General features: G+C 35.3%; 1 protein-coding gene across 1 annotated transcript in view; it reads right to left on the reverse strand.

The window, feature by feature from the left end:
- RALGAPA1 (Ral GTPase activating protein catalytic subunit alpha 1) overlaps positions 1 to 16,337 on the reverse strand; it is a 285,382-nt gene that overhangs the window by 196,791 nt on the left and 72,254 nt on the right. The window contains exons 7-10 of the mRNA XM_037739396.1: positions 14,087 to 14,202; positions 8,958 to 9,096; positions 7,515 to 7,723; positions 5,609 to 5,848 (exon numbers count right to left, since the gene is read on the reverse strand). Of these exons, the coding sequence (XP_037595324.1) occupies positions 5,609 to 5,848; positions 7,515 to 7,723; positions 8,958 to 9,096; positions 14,087 to 14,202 (704 nt within the window). The remainder of the gene's footprint in view (positions 1 to 5,608; positions 5,849 to 7,514; positions 7,724 to 8,957; positions 9,097 to 14,086; positions 14,203 to 16,337) is intronic.

Raw genomic sequence — 16,337 nt, forward strand, 5'->3', positions numbered from 1 at the left:
AGGAGGCTGAGGCAGGAGAATTGCCTGAACCCAGGAGGCGGAGGTTGCGGTGAGCCGAGATCGCGCCATTGCACTCCAGCCTGGGTAAGAAGAGCAAAACTCTGTCTCAAAAAAAAAAAAAAAAAAATGTGAGCTATGTGCTCATTTAAGGAAGATTAATAAAAACAAGACAATTAATTATCCTAATATTCTAAATCAGGATTACTGGTAGCCAGTCTATTCCAGCAGCTCAGGGGCAAGACAGGAACCCAGCCCTGGACGGGATGCTGTTTCATTGCAGAGTACAACAACATATACCCCAACACTCACCCAGACTGAGACCATTTAGACACACCAATTTACCTAATGTGCATAGCTTTGGGATGTGGGAGGAAACTATAGTACCTCAAGAAAACCCACACAGACATGGGGAGAACATACAAATGGGAATTTTTGTCATCAACATTATAGTTAAACAATGTTTCTTAAAGACCTGCTGTACATGTATTTCTATCTTACTATAAAATGTGAGATATAAACAACTTTTAAAAGTTAATCAATTCATTGTCATAAAAAGCCTGTTGTCTCCAAATTATTTGCATATTGATATAGGAATGTTTTTGGTTGATAAGCAATGACTTCAAGTGGAAGAAATAAAGATTAGTTGAAATTGTATTGCTCAGAATGATGATATTCCTTGCTTCCTAAAATAGTTGAGCTCTTATGAAGCCCAATGTAAATACAACTTTTCATAATAAGTTACACTTTCTTGTAACTTACATTATTTTGGTTTTTACATTTTTTATTATTTTAGGACAGGGTGTCGCTATGCTGCCCAGGCTAGTCTGGAACTCCTGGCCTCAAGCGGTTCTCCTGCCTCTGTCTCCTGAGTAGCCTGGACTACAGGCACACACCACCACACCCAGTCATCATTGTCTTTTTAAGAACTATTACTATTAAAACAGATTTTGATTTTAAAACAAAAGTTAAATTTGCCTCCAAAAACTAATAAAAATCGTATGTAATAAGATACCTCACCTTTTCTAAGCATACAAAGAAAAAAGTTAAGACTCGCATACTTCATTTTACATATAATCAAGTTCTATAGTCTAACAATAAGGCAAAATTTAAAAGAAGGATCTCATAGTAATTCTTTTTCTGGGATCTTAAAAAAATAGATATTTTCCTCAACACGAATACACATTTTCATGGAAAAAACCTTGACACAATCCAGACTTGCAAAAATAAAGCAGCAAAAATACTCTTGATCTCATCACCCAAAGTCCTTTCCCTGTGCATGTTTGTGTTTATGGGTTAATATTTTTACTTTATTTTTAGGTGCAAATAGAATTAAATTGCTTTTATTTTTCCTTTTATGATACTACCTATTAATATCAACCTCAAAAATCACAAAACCTTTACCTAAAACCTGCTACTTTCTATTCTAGAGTTATTAGTAGGTATATTAAATAATAATAAAGTGGTCACATGAACTTACTTTATCTGAATGAAACTAGCAAAAAAGTCAGCTCCCAAGATAATGATGAAAAGCTGATGTGCAGTATCAATAGAATATTTACTGTTGTTTGTTAATCCTTTAGCTTATTTGCTATTAATTCCTTAGTAAACTACTTTATGTGCTATTTTCTTTAACCAACTCATTCCTAAATTATCACTCTCATATGCTAGCAGCTTTAATGGCCAAATGGCAAGATTTTGATCTTCACTGCCTGCTATTAGAATATTTATTTTACAGTTGTAGCAAGAGCTCAGCCTTCCTTAAAAAGATTCAGGCCAGGCACAGAGACTCACGCCTGTAATCCCAGCACTTTGGGAGGCTGAGGCGGTTGGATCATGAGGTCAGGAGATCAAGACCATCCTGGCCAACATGGCAAAACCCCATCTCTACTAAAATACAAAAAATTAGCTGGGCATGGTGGCACACACCTGTAGTCCCAGCTACTTGGGTGGCTGAGGCAGGAGAATTGCTTGAACCGGGGAGGTGGTGGTTGCAAAGAGCCGAGATTGTGCCACTGCACTCCAGCCTGTTGACAGTGAGACTACGTCTCATCAAAAAGAAAAAAGAGATCTCAAAGAAATTCTGTTTTAAGATACTGAAAAATTCCTGTTTTAAAAAATTAGTGTATACTTCTCACTCAATTTTGCTGTCAGTCTAGGACACTGAAAAATAAAGTCTAATAATCTCAAAAAATTAATATCCTCCAGTGCTAAAATATTAGACAAATTGTCAGGCTACAACCTAGTGGTCTGAATTTACTACACACCAGAGACCTATGTCCTTGCAGATTCCAAAATATGATTTTCTCAACATGCTAAATGTGAATTGTGAGGAAAAACTGATATTAGCCATAGCTAAAAACTGATGTATAAAACCAGAGTGATAATTTATAAATTTACAACAAGAAATAACTGTTGAAGAAACCAGAATATTCAAGTTCATAAATTAGCAGTTAATTCCTCTATGAAGAAGCAACAAAAGATCTGGAATAATCTTCAGCAAGGAGAACAAAGCAGGAGGTACCCACACTTCCTGATTTCAAAATATATTACAAAACAGTAATCAAAACAGTATGGTACCAGCATAAAAAAACAGACATATAAACCAGTGGAACAGAGTAGAGAGCCAGAAATTACAGGTAAATACAAACACACACACACACACACACACACAATTATTCAGTCTTTATAAAGCAGAGAATCCTAGGGCCAACCACAGTGGCTCATGCTTTCAATCTCAGCACACTGGGTGGCCGACATGAAAGGAGTGCTTGAGGCAAGGACCTGGTGACCAGCTTGGACAACACAGCAAGAAGCCCTCTCTACAAAATAATTTTTTAAAATTAGCTAGGCACGTTGGTGTACACCTGTAGTCCCAGCTACTTGGGAGGCTGAGGCGTAAGAATCACTTGAGCCAGGAGTTTGAGAGTACAGTGAGCTGTGATCACACTACTGCACTCCAGCCTGGGAGATAGAGTGAGGCCCTGTTTCAAAATAACAAAAAAAGGAAAATCCCAACATTTGCAACAACATGGACTAACCCAGAGGACATTATGCTAAGTGAAATAAGCTAGACATGGAAAGACAACTTATTGTATTATCTCACTTAAATGTGCCATCTAAAAGAATCAAGCTTATAAAAGCAGAGAGTAGAATGGTGGTGACTAAGGGCTGAGCAGTAGGCAAAATGGGAGATGATCAAAATGTACAAAGGTTCAGTTATATGGGATGAACAGGTTTTCGATATCTAGCATGTTGACTATAGTTAACAGCCCTGTAATTTACCCCTGAAATTTGCTAAAAGATTTTATCTTAAGTATTCTTAACCATATACAAGCAAATGAAATTTTATCTAAGGCCATTACTATGTTAATCAGATTGATTGTAGTGATCATCCACAATGTATACTTATATCAAAACATCACATTGCTCTGAGTGACCCTACTGAGTAATGTGTGAAAAAATAAATAAATAAAAATAAATAAATAGATTAAAAAAAACCCCATCACATTGTACACCTTAAATATATACAATTTTTATCTGTTGGGTATACCTCAATAAAGTTAGGAAAACCTCATAAAATTAAAAGTGTTTGATACCAGCATATACCCACTAAAATAATTTCTTTCTTTTTTTTTTTTTTGAAACAAGATCCCCCTGAATAAAATAATTTCTAAATGATGAACTTCAAACAGAGGAAAGTGATTCTAAATAGAAGATCTGAAATGGAAGAACTCATGATAAAATAAAGTGGCAAATATATAACAAATATACATCAACACAAAAAATAGAATTAAATTACTTGATAATAATATATATGTTTGGGGGGAAAATTAGACTAGTAGGGCTCTAAGGTCCTTGTATTGATTAGGAGGAGGGTAAAAGAAAAAACTTTACAACCTGAAAAGTGAAGTATGCATGTTAAAACATATGATAACCACTACAGGAGAAGAAATGGTGGTTGGCGGAAAAGACAGAAAAAGACAGAAAGAAAAGACTAATAAAACTGACAAACCTCTGGCAAGAATCATCATCAAAAAAAAAAACAAACAAGGGATAGGGCTAATGTCTGTAATTCCAGCACTTTGGGAAGCCAAGGCAGGGGGATTGCTTGAGGCCAGGAATTCAAGACCAGCTTGGACAACACAGCAAGACACTGCTCTACAAAAAAATTTTAAAAATTACCAGGGCAATTAAATACTGTACTGATGGGAATAAAAAGGAGGACCTGAATATAAATACTTCAGGGGTTAAAAGGATTATAAAAGGATGTGATGAGCTTTGTCAACAAATTTGAAAACAAACACAATAAACAAATGCCTAGAAAAATAAACTTATTTAAACTGACACAAGAACTAGAAAGCCTGAATAGTTCTATAAGCTTTAACATTTCCCACAAGTATTCCAACATTATTTGCCAAGTATCTTCCCTTTCCCGATTGTTACATATTCTGTTAACACAAACCTTAAATCCAGCTGAAACCACTGCCAACACCGGACAAAAAATTAAAACAAGCTTCTTTCTTTAACCAAGGCTGACAAGGCTAATGCTGTCTCATGCTTTGTTTTACACATCAATAAATACGTGTGGGAGATCAAGACTATTTGCTTTGCCTAGAGAGCTCCCTGGCATGTGAACGAAGTATGGCACTGAATAAAGAGTACTGACATGGCGACCCAGATGTGGGCATTTTAGTTACAGATCTACCACTCATCTACTTCCTGGGACACCTGCATGATCCCTCTCAGCTGCAAAACTCAATGTTGTTTACTTATAAAAGTACCTTTGCCATTAAGAGCAAATAGTAGTTTTCATAAGGTTTCTTTTCCACAAAATTTCTACGTATTTGAGAATGTGCACTTAGGGATTTCCAGCTATCTTCATGTGAAATAGTTTTTGTTCTTTCCCTTTCTTTCTATATTTTCCCTAAGAAATATCTGTGTTAAGGGGCCCGGTTTGGTGGCTCAAGCCTGTAATCCCAGCACTTTGGGAGATGGAGGCGGGCGGATCACCTGAGGTCAGGAGTTCAAGAAATATCTGTCTTAAACCAACTTTGACTTCAGAATGCCTTAGAGGACAAAATTAAGCCTTGAGGATAAAAGCAATAAAAACCTCCCTTCATATAACCATTTACTGATGATAGAGTGAAAGATGAAATAATTTTACTACAGTTTGTTAATCAAATGATAGAAGGGTTTCAATCTGCAATTAGTAATTTAAGAAATTATTCTGGTAACAAAAAGAGTATAAAGGGAAAAATGGTGAGCTAAAAGTATCACAAACTAAAATATGTAAAGAATAGAAAATACTAAAGGATTAGATGTAAATTTTATAAACTAAGTATAAACTAAAGAAATCTACATGAAGAATAAATTTTAAATAGCTAATAATCAGTAATCTCTTTCTTTCTCTTTTTTTTTTTTAAGAGATTTGGTCTCTCCATGTTGTCCAAAATGGCCTCAAACTCCTGGGTTCAAGCGATCCACCCACCTCAGCCTTCTGTGTAACTAGAACTAAAAGTACACACCACTGTTCCCAGCTAAAAATCAGTACATTTAGTATTAAAGATAAAAGCCTTCCTTATATTTTAAAAATAGAGAGGTATGTTACCTGACGAAATATCTCTGTCACAAAGTTTACGTTACTTCTTTTAGAAGAAAAAACTCTGCGAACTATTTCAATGTCTGTGAGATGTTCTTCATCAATACTACAGAGACTAGACGAGCTAGGTTCTCGCTCTGTGAGAGTGCTTGTATTGGAATGAGACTGTTCTGGTTCTGTAGTTCTGTCTGCTTTATCAGCATTATCATTTTTGCTTTCTTCTCTGGATACTAAACTAGCAGCTGCTCTCTAAAATAAAAGAGAGAGAGAGAGAGAGAAAGAGAGAGAAACAATATCATAATCATTAACTGTGTATTTTGTCGTTTAATAGGTAACACTGACAAAATCCAAAGCATTTCCCAAGTGATTTATACCACTGCTTAAGCTCCCAGCATAGAGTTTCATTTAAAAGCCATTCTAAATAAAGTGGCAATGCAAGTAACTCAACTAAGTGACAGAGATACTTCAAAATGTGTGGTAATTAATCATCTACCCACCTATAGTTATATATGTTTCTCAGTTAGTTTGCAGTTCAAACAAGTTACTAATTAAAGCTGTATGGATGAATAATGCAGTTAGAGACAGCTCAGACCTTCAAGAGTAAGTAAATAATTTAACACCAGACTAACAAAACCTTAAATGTTTAAAAACACCTCTATTTTACTGTGGACACAAATTTACATAAGTAAAAGCTTCTTAAGCAAAACAAAAAACAAAGAAAAGGAATAAAATTTATGACAGGCAGAAATGAAACAAAAAAAAAAAATTAGAAAACTTGGAAAATTCTCTAATTCTAATAATGGAATTTTCACCAAGGCTGAAGATCAAGCTTAACCAGACAGACATGGAAAAATTAAGTCTTAAGGTGGTGATAAGCACATTACTGTATGACAAAAGTCGCACTATTTTGTGGTATGATAAATTACTTTGTTAAGTTATTCAATTTTTGGCATTGGTTTTGTCATCCATAAAGTAAGAGAGCATAAATAAATGGTCTCAAATATGCCTTTCCCATCAAACAACATTTATGATTTTCATCCACTATGTTCTAGGATCAGAAAGCAGAAAGCTCTGCTTGAGAGTTTTCGCATTTAATAGTTCTTCACACAGAACTTAGAGCAAAGTTTTTGGGGAAAACACACCATATAGTCTGCTACAGATAAATTAAAAACTAACAGGAATAAAAGTCAAATTTTCTGAATTCTGATGAATTAAATACACTTGATACCTTTTATCCTACTTATAAAAGATTTAAGGTGTTATAGAAAAAACACACATGGTTTAAGATTTTTAAAACTACGAAAATCTGAGGAAAGGAAAATAAAAATAGTAAAAAATACTGTAATACAGACATGTTTAGAAAAATGTACAATGAGGGAAAAGGGAGGAAAAAAAAGAAGTATGAAAAAGAGGTAAATTGTTAAATCTAAAACAATAGCTTGAAATATTAATTCTTCCACTGTATTGGTGTGTATTGTATATCACATTTCTAGACTTGGTATCTTTGTTGAAAAAGAGGGAAGGGGGTGTGAACAGGACTTTAAATCTGCATTTTTCGAACATCCCCAAATTAAAAGGGCTATGAAGGTCCTATCATTTGATTACAGTTCTTTTCACTTGTAAGATTTATCTTTACAATTCAGAATATTTTTAGTACTATATAATTAAAATAAAATATAGAAATAAATTAGAAGATGAGACTGATATACTAAAGAAATTATCTTCTATACCTCCCGTTTCATTTATTAAGAAACTTCTTAATTCTATAATTATTAAAATTTGCATTTATAAAATATATTTATACAAATAAATTACTTGTTTTGAGTGTACTCTCCACCTAAGGCAATTGAAATCAGTGGAGTAAATCTCAAAAGCCATTTCTAACTTTATTAAGCCTGCCCCATTTGTGCATTACCTGAATATTCTTTGGCAAGACTTCACCTTCCATCCCAGGAATATGAGGTCCTGTATGTGGTTTTGGCTCCAGCCAGAAAGAAACCAGCCAACGAATGACAATAACGCGAGCTTTAATGAAAGGCTCCTTTGTACAATAGATTGCTTCATTGGTTTCAGCATCTTTCTTTATCATGACATAATGTGGCTTTGGTCTCATTTGTGGGATGTCTGTGCAAAATAAAAGGAAAATAAAAACCAAAATAAGAAAGAAATTATGTTTAGAAAAACTTACATTTTTAAATATTTGAGAAAATATTGTTATGCTACTCTAGTTTTAGAAGTAGCTTTAGCACAAAAATGACATTTCAAAATTTATTAGATTTTGCATAGAACTATGGAAACATGTCTTTTTACAAAATATCAAAAAGTTCAATGAACCTACGTAAGTACCAAGAAGCTTCCAGAACCATTTGAAATAAATAAGAGCTTACTTCAATTAGCCTAACACTGAAGCACACATTTTGAAGTCATACAAAATACGAGGTTTTACCTGAGCCTGTTAGTCACCTAAACTTGGTATTAGGAAAATCTTTCTGGGAAAGAGACAATTTACCTACAGACTACCAATACCATCTATAAATGGCAGAGATATGCTCCTAACCCAGGATATGTACAAAAGGCTCTAGGCTCAAGGCTCCAAGAGATATACTGGCACAATAATTATTAAAAGTGATTGCAAAACTGCAATTACGTTTGCACCAACCTATAATAAGTACTGGACAAAACATGACTATGTAATTATTAATATAGGATTTGAATAAGACTAATACTTGATTGAACCCCCATATGGGGGGAACCCTAAAAAGAAAATTTATAATATAATCTAAGGATCATACCAAACAAGAATTCATCACAAATATTTCTGGTGGGCTAACTTTTCTAATGGATAAAATCCAGAAAATAAGTTTTTAAAATATCTGTTCATTGCTGGCTGGGTGTGGTGGCTCATGCTTACAATCCCAGCACTTTGCGATGCCAAGGTGGGAGGATCACTCGAAGCCAGGAGTTCATGACCAGCCTGGACAACATAGCAAGACCCCAACTCTACAAAAAAAAAAAAAACTTGCCAGATGTGGTGGTGCATGACCGTTGTCCTAGCTACTGGACAGGCTGAGATGGGAAGACTGCCTCAGCTAAGGCCGAAGTGAGCTATAATCATGTCATTGCACTCCAACATGGGTGACAGAGTGAGTCCCTATCTCTAAAAAAAAATTCTCATTCTCATTGAAAATTTCCCATTAATACAAATTCACTTTCAGTATGAATCTAGGTAACATATCTGTACCAACCAATACAAATATTAAATATGATCAGTTTCCTGCAGTAACAAATGCCAATTTTACAGTGAGACATTATTTTACTCCTATATGTGATCTTTCAGAAAATTCTGAACATTACCTACCAAGTATAGGATGATATAAACTGTTCTCCTTACAGATGTTTGGAAAAATATAAGGCAAGTAATATTTCTTAAAATGTGAAAACAAAAATGAAAATCCCCTTTCTTGGTTTTCTTTATTCTTCCATTCTAAACTTTTTACCTAAAAATAAATTATATAATTAGAATCATTCCAGAAGACAGAATCTCTTAAATGCAAGTATTAACAATTATAAACAAGCTTATAAAAGGTTACAATACACTGAACTGTTAATACTAATGATCGTAATACATAGCATAAGGACAAATCTTTTAAATTGGTCTATTGTCATACATTATGTATATTTCAAAAAAATTAGAAAAATATTAGAAATATGTGTATTTCAAAAAAATTAAAATAAACATATTATACATATATTTCAAAAAACTATGAAAATTTATGCAAAAGTTGGTCCTACTAATGATAAAATTTAAAGTTCCTTCCCTTTTGTCCCTTCCTGAATAATTCAGCCAAAAATCATACAAATTACATGACATACGTGGCCAGGGTGAGAGTGTGTAAGCAGTGGCAGCAGTCAAGTTCAGATAATCAGAGCCTGAGCACTGGACACAGGCCATCAATGAATGGGGTATAGCAGAGGCAGTAGTCCAGCAGGGACTCACAGTCTGAGACAGTTAAGGAAGGTGTCCATGAAGTTGGAGAAGTGAGGACAGAAGGAGATAGAGCAGTATAACAGAGTGTGTGAGAACTCTAAGAAGGTAAGGAAGACATCTAAGCAGGTGGTTGGCAAAGGCCCAGAATGGGGTACTAGAATCAATCAAGTTAAGGAGAATGTCTGCAGAGGAGGGCAACGGTGGCAATCGGAGATTGATTATGCACAAGGAAGACTGATTAAATACGTAAATGTACTGAGAATAATGTGAGCCACATTTCTCATTGACAAAGAGTTGTAAATATGGAAAGGAAGAAACCAGAATGAACCCTGTGGTACTAGACTGAAATCTGGAGAATCGGTTATGAATCAACATTATGATAGACAGGAATATAGATTTATGGGTGTGTGTGTGTCTGTATCTGTGAATACAATTCTCCATTAAAATGAATGACAAGTCCTTAGAGAAGCAGCAGATTCCAGAGTGGGCAAGGAAGGTACGAAATGAGCCTGGAATATCTTGTGGTGCAAGGAAGTAAGAAAGCACTCAGACAATGACAGAAGCAATTCAAAAGGTGTTAAGAGGCTGCTTGAAGAAACTTCCACTAGACAAATCTAGGACAATCTGAGCATCAAAATTAATAACTATAGTAAATACTAACACATGAATTCACAGGAATTTATCTCAACATGGGTTGAGATAAATAAGTAAGTAAACAAACGGGGAGGGGAAAAAGCTTGTCCTACAGTGTGTAGCCAATTCTTGAATGTAGAAGTAATGATAGAATTAAAATATCACTAGTTGGCCAAAGAGTAGAAACAACTCAAATACTCATTGGATGATGAAGAGATAAACAAAATACTGTATATGTATACAATATAATATTATTCAGTGGAATAAAAATGAAGTATCGATACGTGCTACAACATGGATACACCTTGAAAACATTTCCTAAGTAAAAGAAGCTATTCAATAAAGACTACATATTGTATGATACTATTAACGTAAAATGTTCAGAATAGGCAAATATATGTAGAGAGAAAATCAATTCATGTTTGCCTAGGGCTGGGGATGAAAGGGTTAGGGGATAAGAGGACTGACTCCTAATGAGTATGAGGTTTCCCGTTAGCACTAAAATTATATTGTCATGGCTGTGTAACCCCGTGAATATACTTTAAAAACACTGAACTGTATGTTTTAAGTGAGTGAACTGCATGAAGTGTGCATCATATCTCAATAAAGCTGTTTGTTTTTTTTTTAAATTATCGTTTGGTCAACCTCTTAATTACAAAGTCAAAAGCCTTCAAGGGATGCTAAGACATATGTGAAATTTCTATAAGAAAGGGGATATTTAGGTAGTTACACAGTACTTCCCCACAAAATGCTTGTTGATTTCCCAGTGCAATACTTACTGATATTACACTGGAAAAGCCTGGCAGACACTACTTTAATCAAAGGATTAAGGCCAACATTGCTCATACATCAGAATTAACTTAAAATGGACCATAAACCTTAATGTAAAACATAAAACTATAAAACTTCAAGAAGATAACATAGGAGAGTATCTTCGTAACATTTGATGAGGCAAAGACTTCTTAGAAACTATTCCAAAACTCAGATCCATTAAAAAAGTGGTATAGTAAGGCTGGATGCAGTGGCTCACGCCTATAATTCCAGCACTTTGGGAGGCCAAGGTGGGAGGATCATGAGGTCAGGAGATCGAGGCCATCCTGGCTAACATGGTGAAATCCTGTCTCTACTAAAAATATAAAAAATTAGCTGGGTGTGGTGGCATGCAGCTGTAGTCCCAGCTGCTCGGGAGGCTGAGACAGGAGAATTGCTTGAACCTGGGAGGTGGAGGCTGCAGTGAGTCAAGATCACGCCACTGCACTCCAGCCTGGTGACAGAGCAAGACTTCATCTCAAAAAACAAAAACAAAAAAGTAGTATAGTGGACTTTATCAAAATAAAAAGCTTTTATTCTTCAAAAAACTGCTATGAAAATGGAAAGATGAGCTACTGGGAGAAAATATTTGCAAAACATACAACTGGCTAATGATTGCTTTCTAAAACATATAAAAAAAGTTAGTAAGACAACCAAATTTAAAAATGGGCAAAAAAAGTGAACTGACATTTCACCTAAGATACATGGATGAAAAATAAGCACATAAAAAGATACTCAACATACCATTAGCTGTTAGGGAAATACAAATTAAAACCATAATGAGATACCACTACACATTCACTAGAATGGCTAAAATTACAAACTGACTCTACCAAGCAATTGTATAAGTCTTACATATTGCTAGTGGAATGTAAAAAGGTACAATCATTTGGAAAACAGCTTGGCAGTTTCTGAAACAGTCAATATATACACCTACTATATGACCCAGCCATTCTAGTGTTGTATGTCCATATAAAGACTTGTTTACCAATATTCATAGAAGTTTTACTTTAAATAGCCAAAAATTAAAGACCACTCAAATAACCATGAACAAATAACTAGATAAACTAATGCATCCCTACCATGGAATGCTATAAAAGAAGCAAACCACTAACACATACAACAAGATAGATAATTCTTAAAATAATCAAACAAAACAAAGCAAGACCAAAATAAAGTATGTACCCTATGATTTTATTTACATAAAAACTATGGAAAACACAAACTATTCTATAATGACAAAAAAAAAAAAAAACCAGATCAATAGATTACTAAGGTTAAAATGGTGGTATGGGAGTTCAATGGGATGAACTACAAAAGGATCTGAGGGGCATGGTGGCTCACACCTATGATAACAGCATTTTGGGAGGCCAAGGTGGGAGGATCGCTTGAGCTCAGGAGTTTGAGACCAGCCTGGGCAACACAGTGAGACCTTGTCTCTCCAAAAGAAAAAAAAAAGTTTTAATTAGCCAGGCTCAGTGGTCTGAGCCTGTAGTCCCAGGTGTTTGGAAGTAGAGGTGGCAGGATCACTTGAGCCCAGGAGGTTGTGGCTGCAGTAAACCATAATTAGGCTGCTGTACTCCAGCCTGGGTGACAGAGCAAGACCTTGTCTCAAACAAACAAACAGAAAACAAAGCAAACAAAGATCAGAGAAAATGTCTAGAGGTGATAAATATATACATTATTGTAATTGTGGTAAAGGTTTCATGGATGTATACATGTAACAAAATTAATCAAACTGTAAACTTCAAATGTTGCAGTTTATTGTGTATCAATTATAGCTCAATAAATCAGTAACACAATATTTAAAATCTATATGAAGTACGAAAGTATTTTTTAAAGAAAAACTAGTAATAACAATGATGATCATAACACCTGCCCACTACAGAATACTTATGGTGTGCAGTGCATTATTTTATTCTAAGCACTTTGCACTATTTAGGCCTGAAACACCAAAATGGGATAAGTATTATTTTTATCTCTATTTCACAAATAAGGAAACAGAAACACAAAGTGGTTATGAAGTAATTTGCCGACAGCCACACTATTAGTAAAATGTGGAATCAGGGTTCAAACTCTGGTGATCTGGTTTAGAATCCAAATTACCTTTATATTGTTTGTTTCTGAGGTATAAGGAATTTTTGTGTTTGGAGCTGTTACAAGAAATGCGCTAATAACAGCATTTTCATCAGTCAATCAGGGTATGCACACTTTATATCTAAAGGTGAATAGGGTACCTTGCAAAATACATGCACCTAAAAATTCAAAAGGTACATACAGGTTTAAGTGTAAATTAAATTTCTCCCCAATCGCTATCCTGCAGCCCACCTCCTTAGTTGTTACATACTGACAGATTGATTCCTAAATCAAACAGTTATCAGCTTTTCATATGAAGCATCACTGCTGATCACAAATGAAAGGATTAGAAAATAGGCCCAACTGTCTCACATAAGAAGGTATATACAAAAATGTCTCTCTCTAGATCCCTTTCTAAGAGTGACATCATCCCTCCAATGATTTTATCTGAGAAAGAGATATTAACATATTTTCAATAGTAAAAATTTGTCACTCCTTTGTCAAGAAAATAAGCAAATATATGCATCTATTATGTGGCAGACCTGGAGCAGTAACAGTCTGCTGCTCGTTTCCATTACAGATACAACAAAAACATGCCTTTGTGGTTTCTGTCTTTTTTATTGTGGCAGCCAAGGACGAAAAGAGGGATACAGGAAAAAAACATGAAGAGAATTTTTATAACTCAGGAATACCCTTGTAAACAGTGAAGAGTCTATTTTACTCCAAAGAAGAGTCTAAAATTTGAGTTTACATAATAAGTGTAGGAAATATCACCTAACACCATCACTTGGTTGATTACACTTACAAAACTTAAAGGCTAAAACTAATTAAAAGGAAGCCATTAACCCTTCCCCTCCAACCTCCCCAACATAAAGAAAATAAGCAAATATATACTATAACAGAATAATGGTAAAAGAGGGAGAAAGGAATCACTCACATAGGATAGTAAGGAGTGTGATATCAAAGAAAATAACAAATACCTGAATTACTATATATTTTAGAAGTGCTTCAAGAAAATAGCTTGTGAGATCTTCTTGCCCTTTATCTCCTGATTGCGGGGGGACAAGAGGAGTGATTTCTTCTATAGTGACTTGAGCTATCCAAAGACAAAAGAATACTATAGTTACAAAACAAATTTAATAAAACAATATAACCAAATAACATTTAACTGCAAAATGTGTATGCAATGAAAACTGCTTGAAAACTTTCTAATGACTGAACCTTGAAATAAATCTGAGATCATTCCTGATAGTTTATCAGAACAACCACAAATTTTGTTTTATTTATTTTATTTTTTTGAAGCAGAGTCTCACTCTGTTAACCAGGCTGGAATGCAATGGCACAATCTCGGCTCACTGCAACCTGCACCTCCCAGGTTCAAGTGATTCTCCTGTCTCAGCCTCCCAAGTAGCTAGGATTACAGGTGTCTGCCACCATGCCCAGCTGATTTTTTGTATTTTTAGTAGAGACAGGGTTTCACCATGTTGGCCAGGCTGGTCTCGAACTCCTGACCTCAGGTGATCTGTGCACTTCAGCCTCCCAAAGTGCTAGGATTACAGGTGTGAGCCACCATGCCCAACCCCAAATTTTGATAATCAGCTGTTTTGTGAACGCTTGATTGAGAGAATGTGACAAACGGGATGGAAAATAACACAGTGATTACAAGTATGTAACATCTCAGTTGAGAAAGAACTTCTGGTCATTTTAAATTCACATGAAGACAGCCCATTACAAAAATTCCAAAAGATGACACACATTAGTAATAATGCACTTATTTATCAAAGTACCAATCTGTCAACACTTACAAAATAAGAAAGTTTTATATTTTTTACCTTTCAGATGTTCAAAAAAAATTCATTATAACAAATGCAAATGCAAGAAAGTCAACCTACAACTAGCTGAATTTTCTTAAATATTTCCTAAGCTGCACAATTAGTACCTGGTGAACATATACATGTAGGTCCCTAAACCTGATTCTCAGTAAATATCAACTAACAAGTAAGCTCACAATAGAGGTAGATTTCAATTCTTAAATAATACATGGTATGTTATTCTATCATTAATTTTTAAAAATTATTCTTTAAAAAGACAAACTTTAGGCTGGGCGTGGTGGCTTACGCCTATAATCCCAGCACTTTGGGAAGCTGAGGTGGGTAGATCACCTGAGGTCAGGAGTTTGAGACCAGCCTGGCCAACATGGTGAAACCCCATGTCTATTAAAAATACAAAAAGTTAGCCTGACCTCGTGGCACAAGCCTATAATCCCAGCTGCTTTGGAGGCTCAGGCACAAGAATCACTTGAACCAGGAGGCGGAGGTGGCAGTGAGCCAAGACTGCGTCACTGCACTCCAGCCTGGGCAATAGAGCAAGGCTCTGTCTCAAAAAAAAAAAAAAGAAAGAAAGAAAAAAGAAAATACAAACCTTATTATCTGTACTCTGGACTTCCTGGACTACTATCCTCATACAGAAGAATACATATTATGAATGCTTTATTTTGTGAAACTATAAAAATACTCTTAAAACCCACTCTTCCCATAAAGACGTCTTAGTCTCTCCTGGGGAGTATACAAAGACTCCATATTTTCCACATCTTATAGACTAAAAAACAAAACTTCTATTCTTGAAAAGAGAAGAGGCAGAACTCAGTCACAAATGAATTTAAAATGCATAATAACTATTTTAAAAGTCACCCACAAAAACACTGATGAAATAGCACGTGTGGGGTATGCACCTGTAGTCCCAGTTGCTCAGGAGGGCTGAGGCTTGAGGACTGCTTGAGCCCAAGAGTGCATTATGATTGTACCTGTGAATAGCCACTATGCTCTAATCTTAAAGCAACGTAGCTTTAAGACATTATCTCTAAAAAAGAGTGATGAAAGAAAACCTATGCTGACAGGGTTATAGAGAGGCAGAGGAAAAAATGTTTATAGAGCATCTGTTAAGTAGGCTGAACATAATGGCTGACACCTGTAATCCCAACATTTTGGGAGGTCATGGTGAGACGATTGCCTGACCTCAGGAGTTTAAGACCAGCCAGGCAACATAGCAGAGACCCCATCTCTACCAAAAATTTTAAAATAAGCCAGGTATGGTGGCATGTGCATTTGGTCCCAGCTATTGGAAGACTGAGACAGGAGGATCACTTGAGCCCAACAGTTTGAGGTCACAATGAGCTGATCATGGGACTGCACTACAGCACAGGCAACAATGCAGGACTCCATCTCACTCACA

Source organism: Cebus imitator, unplaced genomic scaffold (assembly GCF_001604975.1).
Source record: "Cebus imitator isolate Cc_AM_T3 unplaced genomic scaffold, Cebus_imitator-1.0 Scaffold69, whole genome shotgun sequence".
NCBI lineage: Eukaryota > Metazoa > Chordata > Mammalia > Primates > Cebidae > Cebus > Cebus imitator.